Here is a 23,103-nt window from a genome sequence, read left to right on the forward strand (position 1 = left end):
CTCTTAGGAACAATATTTAAAAAGTAATGATATTATTATATCTGAGAACTGGCATCCATATATGTGGACACTTGTGCTGAATGGCCTGATTTCATGTGTCTTTTCAGGCATAACTTTTTGAAAAATGATCATTCATTGTTTCAGAGCACCTTATACATAGCTCTTTAAAAAAAAAACCTTTTATTTTCCACCATCAAAAGCGTTTTACCAACATCCCGGAATTGTTTTCCCTTTCTGCGCCCACTCCCCCTCCCCCGCACCCCAGAGACGGTGCACGCAGCTGCACGAGACGTCGACGGCGTAATCTAAGTGAGCCTCGCGAGGCTCCGACACGACACTGCTCTTAAGCATGGCTGAATGAGCCCGCGCCAATTGTGCCATTACATTTCACAGAGATGGCGCCAAGGCCAAAATGTGCATTTTTCTCCTCTGAATCATGCATGATCACAATTTTTGGGAGGGATCCTCAAGATTCTTTTGAGGGCAAGGCGTCAAGCGACATGTTTGACTCGTCCAAGGGCTGCCGTTTTCTAAAATGATGACACCTCGAGTGCCAGCGGTTTTAGATTGTATTTCAAAGGGCGATTGTATATTCTGTCTGTCTGCAAGCTTGGAATTGACATTCAAGCAGCTTTAGGAACTCCTAGTTACGAACCAGTTCCGTTCCTACGCTGGTGACGTAACCCAAATTTCCGTGTAAGTCGGATTTCACCTGAAGGAATCTGACCTTTCAGCAAGATTGCCGGAATCACGTCAGCCAAACTGCCGGATCCGCGCTGGCGCAGATCCAACAACCCGGGCCGGCGAGATTCCGACAACCCGGCCAAAAAGCCAAACTCTGCACGTTCACCTTAGTCTTAACCCCTTGTACCGACTCCATTTTGAAAGCTGGAAAAAGGCTTTGAAGCACAAATTGACAATTTATTCTGAGTCGACAGCAATCATACAGCACAGAGGGACCCAGGCGAGGATCCAAGGTCACCATATCACAAGTCAACAAAAGGTTCCCGAGAAAAAAAATGACAACGATTAGTTAAAGTGCCTATGACAGCAAAAAGCATGTTTTTTTCATATTTTCAGCTGTATTTTATGCTCCTGGATGAAATATGAAATGGACCACTTGGATATGTGTGGGCACTTATTTAGTAATTTGAATGCCGCGCCATGAAAATGAGTGACTTCGGGCTCCAGTCTTGAGTTGAGAAAGAGGGCGCTGTGACGTGTATGGTGTACGGCTGCAGAAAAATCTTGCTGTACGAGGGAGAGGCGTGTGAGCCTTTTGGGGTTTCAAAAGGTTCCTGTTCACCGGTGGATATTGGCCAAAACAAGCCCTACTACTGTGGGACCATTGGACTTACGAGGAAGTGAGTAAACATGTTTTATATTATGTCAAATACTGGAACCATTTTAATACGTAGGTGGGTTGCAGTTATGTAACGGCGTTATTTATAATGGCGTTATTCCCAACACTGCTCGTGGAGCAGGCTGTGGGCAGAAGGGTGTGCTTGGGCGTAGTTTAGGATTATTGTCTGTATTGTCTGTCTGCGAAATGACAGACTTGCCGCCATCTTAAAGCAGTAGACGTCTCTTGAAGGCTCTGTTGTAGCAAACCCAATTACTTTTTATCGAAAATATCCCTAAATCGGCAAAATCTTGACTTGAATCTATATTTAAATGATGAAACAGTTTTAAAACTTTGACATGGCGAAAGTAGACAGATGGGAAATTATGGAATAACAGGAACAATTTTAACAACTTTAACGGTTGATTCACAACATTAAATCAATTTTTTGATACGGAGTGGGGACTTGAGTATTTTAATTATTGTTTTTAACTGTTAACTTGATACTAAAATAGTTTGGTTTAGCCTGAGAGGATTTTTGAACAATTTTGGAACTAGTGTACAAAACATTAAAAGTGTGGTGGGGTGCATCAATAATCGATTTATAATCGAAACGGAGCCTCTGAATCGTAATCGAATCGCAAAGATTCCTAGCTCTACAGACTATGCCATTTCTGTTTGTTATTTATAATGTTTTGTGTTTGTCACTGAATAAACAGGTCAGTTTTTTGTTACCAACCGTTGTGTGTTATTCAAACTCACCTAATTCAGCTGGCTAGTTGTTATCAAGAGTACTAAAACTCTTTTCAACATGAGTCTGACAACTAAGTAAGGAGGCTAAATAACTTTAAACTTTAACACATGCTCAGATAGGCCGGTATCGGTATCGGATCGGAAGTGCAAAACAATATCGGTATCGGATCGGAAGTGCAAAAACCTGGATCGGGACATCCCTAATTTCTACAGAGAAAAACGTTTTAATTTCCTCATTTTGAGGTGTGCTGTAACTCAATGTTACAAAACTTGCTATTAAATCCTGCAATAGAGTAAGTCTCAGGCTGCCAACTCTTCCCTCCCCCTTTTTTTCCCTTAATCTCTTGATTGTGATTGGTCAACGTAGCCGTGCACCTGCCGTTCCCACGGCGAAATACAATGTCTAGAACCCCCCGCCGATCCTTTTAGACGCGTGTGAGGCTGCTCTTTATTGTGGCCCACTCGGCCGCTTTTCTCCAAGAGGATTTTTTGTTTCAGTTTGCCTAGCGGTGTAGAAAGTGCCTTTGAATGCCTCGTGCTGGTTAGTGTCTACTTTTCATAGAGTTGGGGCAGAAAATGAAGCGGAAGAACACAAATGGAAAACCCTCCCCTTCCCCTTACTCCTTTCCCACCAAAATAGCACACCTCCATTTAGCCTATCTATGGCTATGTGGACAGGAATAGATCCGAGGCTGAGGGCCAAACGGGCGCTCTCCTTTTGAATTCTGATCGGCCCTAATGGGACTTTTTTTTTGGGCTTCTTTGCTCACTGCCAACAATATCCTAGGGAATTTCACTCTTTTTTTACCCTTCGGTCCATGTGGATCACCTTTTGTTGAGAGCACATGCAGGCTGCAGCATTGCGGCAGCAGAGTGGAGGGTTGTCCAAAGGAGGTTAAAAAAGGGACGGACTCCATTAGAGACAATATTGACTCAAGAACACATGTACAAGCTTTTTGTCACTGAACCTATCGGATATGCAGTAAGTCCAGTGCTTAGTTTGTAAATCATAAGGTGCCGGAACGCAAAGTACATATGACAGCACAGGGATGACGAGACGGGCACAGGTCCCGGAACATACGCAGAAAATTGTGCTGAAAACAACACGCAAATGGCCACTTGCCATGCTGTGGGACTTACAAGCCTCAATTTCAGATAATATCCATGGTTTAAATTAGGGTTGTTCCGATCATGTTTTTTTGCTCCCGATCCGATCCCGATCGTTTCAGTTTGAGTATCTGCCGATCCCGATATTTCCCGATCCGATTGCTTTTTTTTTACCATTTCATAGTTATTCCACCCAAAACAATGCATCAGGGCGCGTGTCAAGTTCAAAAATAGATCCTTAGGTAGACATTGTAAAATTACCCAAAAATAAGGAGAGAAGACACTCAGTTTTCTTGGCCAAGGAGAGCAATGTGACTCGTGAGTCACCAAAATTGATCTAAAGGAAAAATCCTCCTTGGTATTTTATTTAGGGGTTTTCCCTAAACAAGATGGAAGCCGCCCCGAGGGAAGGGGAAAGCAAGCTGGCGACACCCATGTGGTTTTCGATTGGATATGTGTGTGCATGTAGGTGGAACTAAGTGAATACAACGTGTGGAAGCAAGAGCTTATGTAAACAAACATGTAAACAGTCAAAATGACCCAGACACTTCAGTTATGCAACGCTGCGGCCATGGAAGATGTCCTCGGATGGAAAATTGTCCTCGGAGGTCTAGACGAAAGTCCAGACGCCAGGTGCTGAGGATGCCTCGGAAGGTCTAGTTACGCAATGGTGCGGCCATGAAGCAAAACAGTTGTCACCACGACCCTCTTTTACTCTAGGGCTGCAGCTATCGAATATTTTAGTAATCGAGTAATCGACTGAAAATTCTATCGATTAATCGAGTAATCGGATAAAACAAATATATTTTTAGGTGAAGAGCAATTATAGATATACATGAGAAAACAAGACATTTTATCATTTTCAGTCAATCAATGTCTTTATTTTTGATGTATATTGTTGAAAACAGCCAACAATTGCATCTCAGATGTAACTAGAATTTTAAAAAATGACTAATTCACTGCTTTCACTCAAAAAACCTTTAGATCTTATTTTTAAAAAGTATATATATATATATATATATATATATATATATATATATATATATAAACACACCTAAAATGCCTTTACGCTTGATAACACACATCACTTAAAAGTTAGGATTTTTTCCTACGTTTTTCAATTAAATTTCTATTTGTGTCAAGCCATTTTTAAGTTCTAGTTAAGTTTTAAGTTAGTCTAAACTGTAAGTCCTGATAGGATTTTGAGTTTTTGCACTGTTCAAAATAAATGTATGATACAGGCTGTATTGGAGCACATCAGGGACTAGTGCTACTTGGTGTTTTATCCAGCAATGATTACTGAGCTAAAATTGATAGTTAGCATTATTGAGTTTTTATTTGACACGCTCATCACTCCACAACGCTATGTTATGTTATAGCCTGTATGTAAGACACGTTAGCCACGCATCGAAAGCGGTCTTAATTAATTGAAACCTAGCCCTCCGCAGTGCTAACGTAAGGTGAGCTAGTAGTGACAGTAACGTTAATCTTATACAGTATATTAGCGTTTAGCGCTCTTTATTAGCGCTTAGCGCTCTACTGCTTTAAGATGGCGGCTGTTTGCTAACGCTGCCCAGACGCGGCCTAGTCTGTCATTGCGCATCTAGTTCAACATACATGTGATCTCTATGAGACTCACTGGACGCCACCTGCAACTAACGTAGCATGAGCGGGCTAGTATTTAGCAACGTCGGCGTCGTTTGTAGCGGTTGTCGGCTGCAGTAAGTTTTTTTTTTTTTTGCTTCTTCCTCTACGCATGTGACATCAGCGCGTTGTCCCGCATTAAAAGTAGTCCGAGCAAAACGTGATGCTTAGAGCTGTCAAAATAAAACAATTACTCGAGGTGAATAAAATTACTCGGATCAGTTTTTAAACTCGAGTTACTCGAGTTGCTCGAGTATTCGTTTCAGCTCTATTTTACTCTTTGTAACACTTAAGCATTATACTACAATCTGGTATAGCAAGCAATAATCATTTACTGGTTATATACGTAAGAAAAATATGGCAATATGTATTATTTATGGTATATACGAGCACAAGCAAATATTCAATCAACCAACCAAGCAAACCCCGATAATTATCTCAACAGCGCGCCCACTTATCTTAAAAATTCTGGTTGTGACATCACAACCAGAATTGATGAACATGTCTAGCTTTCTAGCGGTGTGCTAGATAGTACATGTTGACAGAATGACAAAATGTTCACTGGGCAACAAGAGAATAGCGCGCTGATGGATAGCATGCTAGCTAGGGGTGTAACGGTACACAAAAATCTCGGTTCGGTACGTACCTCGGTTTTGAGTAGGGTTGTTCCGATCATGTTTTTTTGCTCCCGATTCAATTCCAATCATTCCCGATAATTTTTCCCGATCATATACATTTTGGCAATGCATTAAGAAAAAAATGAATAAAACTCGGACGAATATCTACATTCAACATGAAGTACATAAGTACTGTATTTGTCTATTATGACAATAAATCCTCAAGATGGCATTTACATTATTAACATTCTGTCTGTGAGAGGGATCCACGGATAGAAAAATTGTGACTTTGTATATTGTGACTAAATATTGCCATCTAGTGTATTTGTTGAGCTTTCAGTAAATGATACTGTAGCCATGCCCAAATGCATGATGGGAATTTCAACCATGACTGTGCGTAGTGCTACCAATTGATATATCTTCTCTGCGTTGGGAAATAACCTAGGGTGTTAAGAAAAGGATCAATTACTACCTTGCTTCCCCACATTGCTTCCCACGATATTTCTAATCATAGGGAGAGGGATTGTAAGGCTTTAACCAACTAAAGAAAGGCTCCAAAGGCTGCCAAAATTTGCTCTACTCATTTTACGCTGCCTTTTATCTCTCTATATAGGTAAAACGGCGCCATTACAGATTGAGCGTGACAATGCGTGAGTGGGTCGTGCAGCACATGCGGTAATTGCGTTAATTATTTTAACGTGATAAATTTAAAAAATATATTAATTACCGCCGTTATTGGGATAAATTTGATAACCCTAGCTTAAGCCCAAACTAAAGACTCTGGATGAGTGTAACATATTATGTCTGTAACGTTAAATACAATTAGAAAACGATTTAATTAAAAAATATATATATTAAAAAGAGTGCAGCTTCAGTCTATTTAGTCTTGACTGAATAATGGCAACATAGTGAAACGTGCATTTGGAGGCTGTGCAAACAGACAGAAGAAATGGGCCAGTGAGTTTCCACAAATTCCCTATGGAGAAGGAGGAACAATACAAACTAGGGTTGTTCCGATCATGTTTTTTTGCTCCCGATCCGATCCCGATTGTTTTAGTTTGAGTATCTGCCGATCCCGATATTTCCCGATCCGATTGCTTTTTTTTGCTCCCGATTCAATTCCAATCATTCCCGATAATTTTTCTCGATCATATACATTTTGGCAATGCATTAAGAAAAAAATGAATAAAACTCGGACGAATATATACATTCAACATACAGTACATAAGTACTGTATTTGTGTATTTGATGGCATTTACATTATTAACATTCTTTCTGTGAGAGGGATCCACGGATAGAAAGACTTGTAATTCTTAAAGGATAAATGTGACTTTGTATTGTGACTAAATATTGCCATCAAGTGAATTTTTTGAGCTTTCAGTAAATGATACTGTAGCCATTTAACTGTTCTGCCCAAATTCATGACGGGAAGTGCAACCATGACTGTGCGTAGTGGTACCAATTGATATATGTTCTCTGCGTTGGGAAATAACATCGGGTGTTAAGAAAATGGTCAACTACTGCCTTTCTTCCCCACATTGCTTCCCACGATATTTCTAATTGTTGAGGGATGGATTGTAAAGCTTTAGCCAATTAAAAAAAGGCTCCGAAGACTGCCAAAATTCACTCTACTCATTTTACGCTGCCTTTTAGCTCTATAAAGAGGTAAAACGGCGCCATTACAGATTGAACGCGACAATGCGTGAGTGGGTCGTGCAGCGCATGCGTTAATTGCGTTAAATATTTTAACGTGATAAATTTAAAAAATATATTAATTACCGCCGTTAACAGGATAATTTTGATAACCCTACCTTAAGCATAAACTAAAGAATCTGGATGAGTGCAACATATTATGTCTGTAACGTTAAATACAATTAGAAAACGATTTAATTAGGGGGAAATTTTTTTTTTTAAAAAGGCATGTCCAATATTTTTTTGCCGATTCCGATACTTTGAAAATGACGTGATCGGGACATCTCTAATACAAACTGTGGATACCTGCTGCTAGCTACGACATAAACACACCTGTGGAAAAAATATCACTCCGCTCTTCAGCCTGTTAACTACAGAGCTGCTGGATTACAAATGTTGCTGTTCATACTACATCGACTCCATTCCCCCATTGTGTGAACAGATGCAACACAGTTGGTGGTGTGTGTCATTGACAATGTAGGACAGTGACCACACCGCGTTTGACAATCCTGTCAACAAGACACCTTATGATATCCCAGCATGCGGTATATCCTAAAAAAACAAGCAGGTTGGGAGAGACATGAGGCGACAGATCGTTGGGGGTGTCCGGCTTAGGCAGAGTTTGACTTTTGGAGTAGGGGGGGGGCACAACATGTTGATGACCCGGAAATGCAGTGTCAGCAATAAAATTAAACTTTATAGAATATTTATTATAAGTTGACAATGAGTGTTTTTTTGTTTCCCATCATTCTTGAGGGAAATTCTAAATCAGGCTGCTTAGGCAATACTTTTTGCCAAGATCGTCATCCATTAAATATGGTATGCCGGCCAGTGTCGTGCCAATGTAGTTACCCCAGTCAAAAATTGTATCCCCTGGGCGGAGCAATATGGAGGTAGATTGGTGTTTTTATTATTCAATCAAAAAAAAAAGTTGCGTCAATAAAAAAAAAAAAAAGTTGCTTCAATCAAAAAATATATATTTCAACCCCAAAAAAAAAGTGTTTGAATGCAAAAATACATTTAAAACGCAAAAAACTCAAAAAATGCATGTGAAAGCTCTTTTTCTTAGATTTTTTTTTTGGGGGTGGGATTGAATAAGTCAAGTTTTTTTTTTTTTTGATTGAAGTAATTTTGATTTGTGTTTGGGCCACATCTTGGCTATTATTCAATCAAAAAATAAAAAACTGCTTAAAAAAACATTTTCAAAAAGAAAAATCAATCCAAAAAAAAAGAACAATTTCAATCATGGAAAAAGCTTTTGAATGCGAAAAAATATTTGAGATTGAAAATTTTGCATTTGAACACTTAATTTTTCATTGAAAAAGTTTTCTTTGATTGAAGCAATCCTTTTTTTGTTCGGGCCATATTACGGGTAGGACATTTATGTCTAAATCATTTAATCCCCAAAAAGTTGCTTCAATCAAAAAAAACAAAGACAAAAAAAAAACAGGTATAATATATATGTATAGATTTTTTTTTTCAATCAAAGAAAAAAAATAATTGAAAAATAATATTGCCCTCCCCTAATTTTTTTTTTTTGGGGGGGTGGGGGGGATTATATGCAAAGCAAATGACCGTCTACGTTGCTTGTCACATGATCTGTTCGAAAATATAAAATTATTATTTTTTGTCCATTTCATTTATTTTTGTTGCCGTTTTATTGCTTTACAACTTTTATATACATATATATAGGAAAGTATTTACATGCAATGACACTATTCGCCCACCAAGGGGGGCCTGGCCCCCCTGCCCCCCTCTTAAAATCCGCTTATGGTGTCCGGGTCACTACTTTTTGTTCTGTTTGCACTCAAACATCGGATATGCGTTTTTGTTGGGGGCTTCCCATAATGGTGCTCATTGTTTTCACTGCCGCTGGCTTTAATGGCAGATGTACACGGGCATATTGGCTGACCTATATGTGTAGGGGATCGGCTTGAAGTGTTAAGTACCCTTTTGTCTCCCTGACACACAAGAACGGAACCCGACATCAATGCTTTTGTGGGACTTGACGTGTGTGTTTTTCAACCTTTAATTGCATCTCAGACATATCAAGAAGAACGAAGTGTTGTCAATCACCATTTAAAAAAAGTGAAAATAATATGAATCGGACGATATGGAGGAATGAATCCTGATATACATACATATAAATTAGGAGTGTAACTGTATTTTTATTCGTCCCGTACAGTTACAGTACGAGCATCATGGTTCGGTGCACGCAGTTCGATGACTAATACCGTGAGTTTAAAGGAAAAAAACATGTCGTATTTAGTCCTCCTTTACTCCAGGGGGCAGTAAAGTTGTTGCACCTAAATCTGATCTGCTTGTTGCCGTCGGCGTAGGGGTTGGTGTAGGACAGTGCTTCTCAATTATTTTCTGTTAGCCCCCCCCCAGGAAGACATAAACGTTTCGCCCCCCCAACTCTCTGCTGCCTCTGTAAATTGTAGTATTTGTCTATAAAATTATTATTATTCTACACCTCTGTATATCAGTGTATCATTTTTAATATCAAAGAAAAAATGTAGATCAACTTACAATAAAGTACAACTTTGTTAACATTGTTTTGTTTGTAACAGAAAAGGCTTAAAGTGCATCACTTTGCCTGAATTAAAACAGAAAAAGTCACATCTGAACTATAGAAATACACATACAGTTGTGGTCAAAAGTTGACATACACTTGTGAAGAACATAATGTCATGGCTCTCTTGAGTTTCCAGTTAATTCTACAACTCTGATTTTTCTCTGATAGAGTGATTGGAACAGATACTTCTTTGTCACAAAAAACATTCATGAAGTTTGGTTCTTTTATGACTTTATTATGGATGAACAGAAAAAAGTGATCAAATCTGCTGGGTCAAAAATATACATACAGCAGCGCTAATATTTGGTAACATGTCCCTTGGCCATTTTCACTTCAATTAGGCACTTTTGGTAGCCATCCACAAGCTTCTGGCAAGCTTCTGGTTGAATCTTTGACCACTCCTCTTGACAGAATTGGTGCACTTCAGTTAAATTTGATGGCACACAATGAAAAAGGTCGCCAAAAACAAAACACACATTTTCCTTTCGAATTCAAAATACAAACTAACTAAAATCTTACAAAGACGAATGTTAGCCTAGTCTTACAGTTGTGGTCAAAAGTTTACATACACTTGTGAAGAACATAATGTCATGGCTCTCTTGAGTTTCCAGTTATTTCTACAACTCTGATAGAGTGGTTGGAACAGATACTTCTTTGTCACAAAAAACATTCATGAAGTTTGTTTCTTTTATGACTTTATTATGGGTGAACAGAAAAAAGTGATCAAATCTGCTGGGTCAAAAATATACATACGGCAGCGCTAATATTTGGTAACATGGCACTTTTGGTAGCCATCCACAAGCTTCTGGCAAGCTTCTGGTCGAATCTTTGACCACTCCTCTTGACAGAACTGGTGCAGTTCAGTTAAATTTGATGGCTTTCTGACATGGACTTGTTTCTTTAGCGTTGTCCACAAGTTCAAGTCAGGACTTTGGGAAGGCCATTCGAAAACCTTAATTCTAGCCTGATTTAGCCATTCCATTACCACTTTTGATGTGTGTTTGGAGTCATTGTCCTGTTGGAACACCCAACTGCGCCCAAGACCCAATCTTCGGGCTGATGACGTTAGGTTATCTTGAAGAATTTGAAGGTAATCCTCCTTCTTCATTATCCCATCTACTCTCTGTAAAGCACCAGTTCCATTGGTAGCAAAACAGCCCCACAGCATAATACTACCACCACTGTGCTTGACGGTAGGCATGGTGTACTTGGGGTTAAAGGCCTCACCTTTTCTCCTCCAAACATATTGCTGGGCATTGTGGCCAAACAGATCGATTTTTGTTTCGTCTGACCACAGAACTTTCCTCCAGAAGGTCTTATCTTTGTCCATGTGATCAGCAGCAAACTTCAGTCGAGCCTTAAGGTGCCGCTTTTGTAGTAAGGGCTTCCTTCTTGCACGGCAGCCTCTCAGTCCATGGAGATGCAAAACACGCTTGACTGTGGACACTGACACCTGTGTTCCAGCAGCTTCTAATTCTTGGCAGATCTGCTTTTTGGTAATTCTCGGTCGAATCTTCACCCTCCTGACCAGTTTTCTCTCAGCAGCAGGTGATAGCTTGCGTTTTCTTCCTGATCGTGGCAGTGACAAAACAGTGCCATGAACTTTATACTTAGAAACAATTGTTTGCACTGTTGCTCTTGGGACCTGCAGCTGCTTTGAAATGGCTCCAAGTGACTTTCCTGACTTGTTCAAGTCAATGATTTGCTTTTTCAGATCCATGTATGTATATTTTTGACCCAGCAGATTTGATCACTTTTTCTGTTAACCCATAATAAAGTCATAAAAGAACCAAACTTCATGAATGTTTTTTGTGACAAAGAAGTATCTGTTCCAATCACTCTATCGGAGAAAAATATAATAAAACTCCACTTAATGTTTTCGTTTTAATAAAATTTGTACAATTTTCAATCAAAAAATAAACTAGTAGGTCGCCATTGTTGATATCAATAATTTTCAGTTGCACCCAAGCGCCAGCAGAGGACGACAAAACTCCAAAAAACATAAGTAACAAGTGCACATGACCCTTCGCTGTCATTTTAATCCGTTTGAGCGGGGCATGTGCATTAATTGCGTCAAATATTTTAACGTGATTAATCAAAAAATTAATTACCGCCCGTTAACGCAATATTTTTGACAGCCCTAATTTTTTCATTTATGAATTTTGCACTTTAGTAAGAACAGCTTTTTAGTTTAAGCCAATAGAACATGACCCCCATACCGAGGTACGTACCGAACCGTGACTTGTCAGCGGTCGGTGAAAGAATTGTGAAAAAAAAAAAAAATCAGTGGCCTTCATTGCAGCCCTAAAAGCAGCGCACTGACAGCCGGTCTTCTCTCACATGGATGGGCAAGCAGGTGCCGAACGGCCGCCGCTTCCACTCGCAGCATCATGTCTCACGCATACATAGACGCTCTTATCGTCAGCCCCCAGGGCTGTGTCGTGCCACCGTTACCCGACTGCAGCTGATACAAAAGCTTTCTTCTCAAATCAGTCGAGCTGCTAGAGCCTCAAGGCAAGAGTTTCATCATCGCAACATTCTTGCGCTGTTGCTCGCCGTCTATGATACAACAAACGAGTAAAAACTAGAACTTAAAGGGAGTTAAAGACCTGGAAAATTTGCATGCATGACCAGTAGTTCTCAATGTTATTTTGGAAAAAATTGTTGAGGTCATTCACTAAGTCTTCTTTTTTATAATTTTTTGCTTTGGACAATTAGGCATGTGCCAGTATGAGATTTTGACAGTACGATAACCGTGAGCAAAAATACCGCGTTTTCACGGGATCACGGTATTGCAATTACAGCTCCAAAATGTGTTGAGCGGTATGGGTTTAAAAAAAAAAAAAAATTTCCGGGATTTTTTTATTTTTCAGAAAATATTCGCTTATTGGAACATGAGTATAATGTTAAAATAAATAAGTAAACAATTTAAATAAAATTAAAATAAATAAAACTTAGACTAACCACAGCCCAGGTTGCTCAAGATTACAGCAAGAACAAAATGAATTGCTATAAAAAAGTAAAAACACTTCTAAATAAAATAGAAAAATATTTACTGTATTATTTATATTTACTGTATGACTCTAGTCTACATGTCATGCCTTTGTGTTAAAAAGACAAAGAATTCGTAAGTTGAAAATGGAAAAGTTAGTTAAAATGTAAATATTGATGTGTAAAGGTTTCATCTAAAAAACACTGGGAGTGAGACCTCTCAACCAGCGAACGTGCATTTGTGCTTAGGGCAGAATCTTCTGTCGCGATTAATGATCTTTGATGCTATCCTTTTTTCCTTCATTTAAGCCTGGTTCTTAGGGGCCGTGAGATTTATAACCTCAACGAAGTTTCTTTCCCAGCTACAGTTGTGGTCAAAAGTTTACATACACTTGTGAAGAACATAATGTCATGGCTCTCTTGAGTTTCCAGTTATTTCTACAACTCTGATTTTTCTCCGATAGAGTGATTGGAACAGATACTTCTTTGTCACAAAAAACATTCATGAAGTTTGGTTCTTTTATGACTTCATTATGGGTGAACAGGAAAAACTGATCAAATCTGCTGGGTCAAAAATATACATACATGGATCTGAAAAAGCGAATCATTGACTTGAACAAGTCAGGAAAGTCACTTGGAGCCATTTCAAAGCAGCTGCAGGTCCCAAGAGCAACAGTGCAAACAATTGTTTGTAAGTGGCACTGTTTTGTCACTGCCACGATCAGGAAGAAAACGCAAGCTATCACCTGCTGCTGAGAGAAAATTGGTCAGTAGGGTGAAGATTCAACCGAGAATCACCAAAAAGCAGATCTGCCAAGAATTAGAAGCTGCTGGAACACAGGTGTCAGTGTCCACAGTCAAGCGTGCTTTCCATCTCCATGGACTGAGAGGCTGCCGTGCAAGATGGAAGCCCTTGCTCCAAAAGCGGCACCTTAAGGCTCGACTGAAGTTTGCTGCTGATCACATGGACAAAGATAAGACCTTCTGGAGGAAAGTTCTGTGGTCAGACGAAACAAAAATCGAGCTGTTTGGCCACAATGCCCAGCAATAGGTTTGGAGGAGAAAAGGTGAGGCCTTTAACCCCAAGTACACCATGCCTACCGTCAAGCACGGTGGTGGTAGTATTATGCTGTGGGGCTGTTTTGCTGCCAATGGAACTGGTGCTTTACAGAGAGTAAATGGGATAATGAAGAAGGAGGATTACCTTCAAATTCTTCAAGATAACCTAACGTCATCAGCCCGAAGATTGGGTCTTGGGTGCAGTTGGGTGTTCCAACAGGACAGTGACCCCAAACACACATCAAAAGTGGTAATGGAATGGCTAAATCAGGCTAGAATTAAGGTTTTCGAATGGCCTTCCCAAAACCCCACTGAGAACTTGTGGACAATGCTGAAGAAACAAGTCCATGTCAGAAAGCCATCAAATTTAACTGAACTGCGCCAATTCTGTCAAGAGGAGTGGTCAAAGATTCAACCAGAAGCTTGAAGCTACCAAAAGCGCCTAATTGAAGTGAAAATGGCCAAGGGACATGTTACCAAATATTAGCGCTGCTGTATGTATATTTTTGACCCAGCAGATTTGATCACTTTTTTCTGTTCACCCATAAAAAAGTCATAAAAGAACCAAACTTCATGAATGTTTTTTGTGACAAAGAAGTATCTGTTCCAATCACTCTATCAGAGAAAAATCAGAGTTGTAGAAATAACTGGAAACTCAAGAAAGCCATGACATTATGTTCTTCACAAGTGTATGTAAACTTTTGACAACAACTGTAAGACTAGGCTAACATTTGTCTTTGTAAGTTTTTAATTAGTTTGTATTTTGAATTCGAAAGGAAAATGTGTGTTTTGTTTTTGGCGACCTTTTTCATGGTGTTCATGGATATGATGACTTCCTCCCATTCTGTTGTGTTTATGCTAATGAAGCTCCTCACACGTGTAAAATACTATTGCACAACGTTTTAAATGTATTCATTTTGTATATTTCATTTACCATGATTTGAGACTTCCATGTATTCAAGAAAAGTTCTTTTTTGGTTCGCCGGCTGTCTAGCAAAATAGCGTCGCTGACACACACAACAACCGGAGAGGGAGGGGGGAGCGCTGCCGCTCCAAGACCGTTCTGGCTGAATTTTTGAGACATGTAAAATAGCGAAAACCGTACTACGGTATGACGGAAATTTTTGGTGGTTTTGAAACTGTTACCTTTTCATTAGTGATGCACGATAATACATTTTTCAACCGATATCGATAACCGATAATTTCCTGCCCCTTCCATCCGATAACCGATAATGTCACGCTGATAATTCTATTCAAATATGTATGTAAAATTTTTAAAGTATACAAAGATCAAATGTTACTGTGCAAAAACGTAATTTAGTGCTATTTTTTTCCACATCATCTGTGAACAAGTAAATTCCAACATCTAAACAATAGCAATGACATTGTGTAATGGTAAGCTTTTGGCAACAATTACTTAGAGAGTAAACACCCAAGTTTCACAAAAATGCCTTTAAAAGTAAGCCATTCCTAACATATATCACATTACTACACTGCAAAAACACCTCCTTAAAACTAGCAGAATAGGACAAAACCTGTTGATTGCGCACATTTGGAGGCTAAATCAAGTATATAATTATCGGATTGCATTATCGGTTGAATTTCGTTTTATCTGGATTATCTGTGTGACGTCATAATTGCCATTATCGGCCGATAATTATCGGTGACCGATATTATCGTGCATCTCTACTTTTTATACCACGGTAAACCTTGAAACCGGTAAACGGCACATGCCTAGCGACAATAGGGGTCAAAGCCGTCAGCAATTCTGTGTTTACAGTGAAATAAAATGAGTTTTTTTTCCTTCATCAGAAATTGTTGTGAAATGTTTTGGTTTTAAATTAGATTTTTAAGGTCTTAAAAATGTATTTAAATTTAAAATATATAGTGAAAGATAAGTAGGGCTGTCAAAATTATTAACGGGCGTTAATTAATTTTTTTAATTAATCACGTTAAAATATTTGATGCAATTAACGCACGCAATGAATGACCCGCTGACATATTGCCTCAAACATTACAATGAGGCCGTTTATGGACATTAAGAGTGAAGAGAATGCCACCGGCCGCTTGGGGGCAGCGCCGTTCCATACACATGTTATGTCCTCTAAACGTGGGAGAATTAGTAGTTGTGAGACGTTTATGCTGTATTCACAATGCAATGCAAATTGCTATTTGAGCTTCACACATATTTCGGTAAGTTTTCTTTCTTTTAGTGGCAATTATGTGTCTCTTGTTTTATTTTGGGTAAGATATGTACAGATACAGTGGGGAGAACAAGTATTTGATACACTGCCAAGTGCCAATGGGTTTTCCCATTGGCAGTGTATCAAATACTTGTTCTCCCCACTGTATCTGTTATACAGTAAAGGCGAGTGGACACAGGCGTTCTTTGGACCGCGCCATTTAATGGCATAAGCTTCTCCTTCACAACAAACATAAGTATTGTTTAGTGAAAGCACAACAAAAATAATATTCCTATCTCTCAAAAAAAAAAAAAAAAAAATGTTCACAAAAAGAAAAGCACTTCAGTCTATAGTAATGAGGCCCTGTTCTGACACACAGTTAAACAACAATGCAAAATGAATTGGCATTCCATATCAAAATAGCTATGCAAAATACACGTAAAACTTTTCACTCTATTTTTATTATTGTTATTTTTATTCTTCTTATTATGATATTAACTCTACTTTTGATTGAAAATTTTACAAATTTTATTAAAACGAAAACATGAAGAGGGGTTTTAATTAGGGCTGTCAAAATTATCGCGTTAACGCGCGGTAATTCATTTTTTAAATGAATCACGTTAAAATATTTGAGGCAATTAACACACATGTCCCGCTCAGAAAGTATTCTGCCTTTTGGTAAGCTTTACAGCAAGACTATTTGTGCTGTCCAACAGCGAACTCTTGTGGTCGCTTTGCGACATGGTTTATTGTTTTCTTTCCAGTTCATTATGGCTGCACGACGTCTCGGGCTGATAATGTTGTGCTTATATGATCCTTGGACAAGATTTGTCCGTAAGTATGGTTGTTGTAAAGAATGTACATATTATGTTAGTAAGCGAAATGTTATATTTTTTGTATGAGACGCTTTTTGTTTATGTTTAGTGAACCTGTATAGCGTGCCAAGCTAACGTTGTTGCTAATGCAATGCTTGTGTACTTTTTTTTTTGTAGTTTTACAACGGTCTAAAGAGGACAATGGTTTGATGCCATTTTATTAATAAATCAGATGGAAAAAGGAAGAAGTCTAATCATTAAAGCGTCGTTCACTAGCTGTCTAGCTTTGGAAAAAGTAGATGCTTCGGAGTGAGGACAGCATACACAGATTTAAATGACAGTAGAGTGAAATGCCCACTACAGTCCTTATGTACTGTATGTTGAATGTATATATCCATCTTGTGTCTTATCTTTCCATTCCAACAATTTATTTTACAGAATATATATATAATTTACAGAAAAATATGGCATATTTTATGATGGTTTGAATTGCGATTAATTGCGATTAATTACGATTAATTAATTTTTGAGCTGTAATTAACTCGATTAAAAATTTTAATCGTTTGACACCCCTAGTTTTAATATAAAATTACTATAACTTGTAACTATAACATTTATCATTAAAGAACTACAAGTCTTTCTATCCGTGGATCACTTTAACAGAAAGAATGTTAATGCCATTTGTGGATTAATTGTTACAATAAGCAAATACAATACTGATGTACAGTATGTTGTATGTATGTATATATCTGTCGTGTGTCTTATCTTTCCATTCCAACAATAATTTACAGAAAAATTTGGCATATTTTAGAGATGGTTTGATTTGCGATTAATTGCGATTAATTACGATTAACTAATTTTTAAGCTGTAATTAACTCGATTAAAAATTTTAATCGTTTGACAGCCCTAATAAAAAGCATTACATTTGACTTTTAAAATGGTCGCTATCGTGATCCTTGTATCGCAAATGGTATCTTATCATGAAGTACCCAGAAGTTTCAAACCCTAGTTAATTCCAATCCTGCATGAGAGACAGTTGTTGTCACGTGTAGCAGTACTTGCCAGAAACTTCTGTTGCTAGGAGGTCCAAGATGTCAAAAAAAAAAAATTCCTCCCCCCCGCTCAGCTTTTTAGTAGTCCTTCATCCACCTCAAGTTACTGTGACTCAGCTGCTTTTGACAGAAAGGTCAGCTGTTTGCATTTGACGTTTTTGAGTAGATAAGCAGAACCAGTCATTTCAACTGTTCAGTCAGCAAACCTAAGATTGTGTGACAATGTAAGTCTCAATGCTGGAAAATCATTAGACGGGTCTAAAAATGTGTTCAATCCCTCATGTCATCAACCCATTTCGGGTTCAAACCATTCAACAGAAGATTTTTGATTGTAACTGAAAAACTCAGCAGTTGGGGCACTCGTAGTTCATTTGCAGCCTCCCAGCTCAAACGGATTGGACATCTAGGCCCGTCAATGACTCCTATTATATTCCTAATTATTATTCTAGTCACATCTGAGATGCACTTGTTGGCTGTTTTCAACAATGTACAATCCCTGACAAAACTCTTTTCGCTTATTCATTTTGTAGAAACAATTTCTAATAAATTGACTTCTAACTAGGGTTGTTCCGATCATGTTTTTTTGCTCCCGATTCGATCCCGATCGTTTTAGTTTGAGTATCTGCCGATCCCGATATTTCCCGATCCGATTGCTTTTTTTTTTTTTGCTCCCGATTCAATTCCAATCATTCCCGATAATTTTTCCCGATCATATACATTTTGGCAATGCATTAAGTAAAAAAAGAATAAAACTCGGACGAATATATACATTCAACATACAGTACATAAGTACTGTATTTGTTTATTATGACAATAAATCCTCAAGATGGCATTTACATTATTAACATTTTTTCTGTGAGAGGGATCCACGGATAGAAAGACTTGTAATTCTTAAAGAATAAATGTGACTTTGTATATTGTGACTAAATATTGCCATCTAGTGTATTTGTTGAGCTTTCAGTAAATGACACTGTAGCCATTTAACTGTTCTGCCCAAATGCATGATGGGAAGTGCAACCATGACTCTGCTTAGTGCTACCAATTGATATATCTTCTCTGCGTTGGGAAATAATATAAGGTGTTAAGAAAAAGATCAAGTGCTACCTTGCTTCCCCACATTGCTTCCTATGATATTTCTAATCATAGGGAGAGGGATTATTAGGCTTTAGCCAATTAAAAAATGGCTCCAAAGGCTGCCAAAATTCACTCTACTCATTATACGCTGCCTTTTAGCTCTATATACAGGTAAAACGGCGCCATTACAGATTGAACGCGACAATGCGTGAGTGGGTCGTGCAGGCCATGCGTTAATTGCGTTAAATATTTTAACGTGATAAATTTAAAAAATATATTAATTACCGCCGTTAACAGGATACATTTGATAACCCTACCTTAAGCCTAAACTAAAGACTCTGGATGAGTGTAACATATTATTTCTGTAACGTTAAATACAATTAGAAAACGATTTAATTAATATATATATATATATATATATATATATATATATATATATATTTAATAAAGGCGTGTCCGATTTTTTTTTTTCCGATTCCGATACTTTGAAAATGATGTGATCGGACACATCTCTACTTCTAACTATTCAATTGGTTTCATAAATTGCTCATATGAAAGCTGAGACCCTCGCAAATGATGTTGAATTTACAAAAATATATTTGTTCAATTTAATGAAGACATAAAGGTCAAATTTTGGCAAGACAAGTTTTGTCGCCTACAGAAAGTAGTGTGAAAATTGAACAAAAAATGTACTTCAAATACAAAAATATGTTACATAACATAAGCGAATTAAGTAGTGGTGCTGTAAGATCAAAAATTAATATTTTGTATGACTTCCATGGGCTTTAGCAAGAATTCATGCAATTTATTGACATCAGGAACATCAAAGAAAGCAGTCTTGCATGCCTCCCAGAGTTCATTAACGTTCTTGGGTTTCGTCTTCCATGCTTCCTCTTTCATCCTACCCCAGACATGATCAATGATGTTCATGTCTGGTGACTGGGCTGGCCAGTCCTGGAGGATCTTGATCTTCTTTGCCTTGAGGAACTTTGAGGTAGAGATTGAAGTATGCGATGGAGCACCATTCTGCTGCAGAATTTGTCCCTTTTTATGGTTAGGAATGTAAGTGGCAACAAAGATTTGTTGATATTTCAGACTATTTACATTGGGGCAAATAAGTATTTAGTCAACCACTAATTGTGCAAGTTCTACCACTTGAAAATATTCAATTGTTGAAAGCACAAAGGTGTGTAATAAACAACTAGCACATTGATGTTTTGCATTTTGTTTTGTTACTGTACCGAAAATGAACCGAACTGTGACCTCAAAACGAGAAATGTTTTTCTCAACTGTTAAAAACTATAAGAACCTGATATAGTTCAGCTTCCTCAGACATTGAACAGGTTTCCATGTTATAATACAGTCCCTGTGATAAATCTTGTCGCTTATCCATTTTGTAGAAAATATTCCTAATTACATCGATCTGATCCGATCACGTCATTTTCAAAGTATCGGAATCGGCAAAAAATATCAGACATGCCTTTTTTTAATATATATATATAATTTTTTTTAAAAATTAAATCGTTTTCTAATTGAATTTACGTTACAAACATAATATTTTACACTCATCCAGAGTCTTTAGTTTAGGCTTAAGGTAGAGTTATCAAATTTATCCCGTTAACGGCGGTAATTAATAAAAAAAAAAAAAAATTATCACATTAAAATATTTAACGCAATTGACGCATGCGCTGCACGACCCACTCACGCATTGTCGCATTCAATCTGTAATGGCGCCGTTTTACCTCTTTATAGAGCTAAAAGGCAGCGTGAAATGAGTAGAGTGAATTTTGGCACCCCTTGGAGCCTTTTTTTAATTGGCTAAAGCCTTACAATCCCTTTCCCTTCGATTAGAAATATCATGGGAAGCAATGCGGGGAAGAAAAGTAGTAATTGATCTTTTTCTTAACACCCTACGTTATTTGCCAACGGAGAGAAGATATATCAATTGTTACCACGACGGACAGTCATGGTTGCACTTCCCATCATGCATTTGGGCAGAACAGTTAAATGGCTATAGTATCATTTACTGAAAGCTCAACAAATACACTAGATGGCAATATTTAGTCACAATATACAAAGTCACATTTATCCTTTAAGAATTACAAGTCTTTCTATCCGTGGATCTCTCTCACAGAAAGAATGTTAATAATGTAAATGCCATCTTGAGGATTTGTTGTCATAATAAACAAATACAGTACTTATGTACTGTATGTTGAATGTACATATTCGTCCGAGTTTTATTCATTTTTTTTCTTAATACATTGCCAAAATGTATATGATCGGGAAAAATTATCGGAAATGATTGGAATTGAATCGGTTGCAAAAAAACATGATCGGAACAACCCTACTCAAAACCGAGGTACGTACCGAACAGAGATTTTTGTGTACTGTTACGTGCCAAAGACGGCTCGCGAAGGGCGTAACATAAAACAAGCCACACAAATGTACGAGTGGACACAAATTTATTTATAGAACAATCAAACTCGCAATGAATATGTACAGAATGCCGATGAAGCGTGACTTCAGGGTAAGCCCAGGCCAAAACAACAAACAAAAGGAACTACACTTAAACCGCTAACTAAACCCTGATCATGTAAAAGGAACAAAGAAAAGACAGCTTCTAACCTAACTTCCTACTCTATACAAAACAGGAGAAAACGGGTTGAACAGAAATGGCGACTTACCCTTACTTGCTTCAGTGCTCTTATTTACAGTGGTGAACTAAAACGATCCAATAACGAATAAACACGAAAGAGCTCACCGAACTAGCGGGAGTGTATCAGACTAGCGATCAAATGCAAACGAGCGTGAATGGCGAGCAAATAGCTGGCGAGGGGGACCGCAGCAGAATGCTGTCAAATGCGACCTCCTAGAGCGTTGACAGTGGCAGGTTTAAGAAGCTTGGCGCCTTTTTCCGTGGCCAATCAGCGGCAGTGACATCGTCGGTCCCTCCTGCGTCGATCAGCTGTCACAGTGGGAGGGGAAGCAGCCAGCTGGTGGAGGCGACGATCAGCTGACTGGAAGAATCTCAGATAATTAACTATTAAACGGCCAGGGCCGTCACAGTACCGTTACACCCCTAGCTAGCATGCTATCCATCAGCGCGCTATTCTCTTGTTGCCCAGTGAACATTTTGTCATTCTGTCAACATGTACTATCTAGCACACCGCGAGAAAGCTTAGACATGATCATCAATTCTGGTTGTGATGTCACAACCAGAATTTTTAAGATAAGTGGGCGCGCCCTGATGCATTTTTTTGGGTGGAATAACTATGAAATGGTAAAAAAAACAGCTAGATTTGAGTGGCAAATTTGTTTTTTTACATATAAAATTGCATTAGTGCAGTCACGCTCACCATTTCATAGCAATTTTAAAGAGGAAAAAAAGTAGCCGTCTTCCCGGGAAATATCAGGCTGAGTGGACCGGCGGCGTCCCGACTTGGGACTTTTTTGCGCAGAGAATAGCACCACGCCTCAGTGCCTCTCTGACAGGCGCTGTAAAAGGACAGGCCGTCCCACAGGCACTAGGGAGGGGGACTTGATAAAGGATGGTTGGAGGGGGGGCCGGAGTCAAAACAAAGGAGCAACCTTAGCATGCCAAACACTTAATCTCAGCGTAGCCTTCTAAAGTGCTCTCTTAGAAACTCAGATTTAGTGGCCCAGAATGAACGCTAGCCACGGGCTCTCCCATCGCGCGATTGCGACAAAATGCATCCAATTGAGTGGCTTCCCTGTGCAATTAAAGTCGTCCTATTTGTATGCATTAGCAGCAAAATACCAGCGTTTGTTAATAATGTGTGAACGCTTCAGGACAACATTGAGTTTCTGCTTGCATCTTTAATGTGAAATGAATTTGCACAGTGTTCGTGTGATGTTGTTTCGCAGGTTCTCCTCCGAGCAATTTACAGATGACAACTTCCATGCTCATTATTTCGCATTTACTTTGACAACATTCTCAAATCAATGCTGACATTTTATGTATGTGGCGCCTCCTGCCGTTTTTCTCATCTGTTAAAAACTATAAGAACCTGATATAGTTCAGCTTCCTCAGACATTGAACAGGTTTCCATGTTATAATACAGTCCCTGACAAAAGTCTTGTGGCTTATCCATTTTGTTGAAACAATTGCTAATAACCAGAGATGAATGACATGATCGATCGGGTCCGATCACGTAATTTTCAAAGTATCGGAATCG

At 38.5% G+C, this 23,103-nt stretch overlaps 1 protein-coding gene across 3 annotated transcripts in view; it reads left to right on the forward strand.

Moving 5' to 3' along the window:
- Window positions 1–23,103, forward strand: part of si:dkey-34e4.1 (carboxyl-terminal PDZ ligand of neuronal nitric oxide synthase protein) — a 74,708-nt gene that overhangs the window by 11,504 nt on the left and 40,101 nt on the right. Inside the window, exon 1 of one of the 3 annotated variants that reach the window (XM_057819732.1) lies at window positions 16,730–16,800. The exons of the other annotated variants lie outside the window; for them this stretch is intronic. Within the exon in view, the coding sequence (XP_057675715.1) occupies window positions 16,777–16,800 (24 nt within the window). The 5' untranslated portion in view covers window positions 16,730–16,776. Of the gene's footprint in view, window positions 1–16,729; window positions 16,801–23,103 lie in introns of those variants that run through there. 3 annotated transcript variants of the gene reach the window in all.

This window comes from Corythoichthys intestinalis, chromosome 17 (genome assembly GCF_030265065.1).
Source record: "Corythoichthys intestinalis isolate RoL2023-P3 chromosome 17, ASM3026506v1, whole genome shotgun sequence".
NCBI lineage: Eukaryota > Metazoa > Chordata > Actinopteri > Syngnathiformes > Syngnathidae > Corythoichthys > Corythoichthys intestinalis.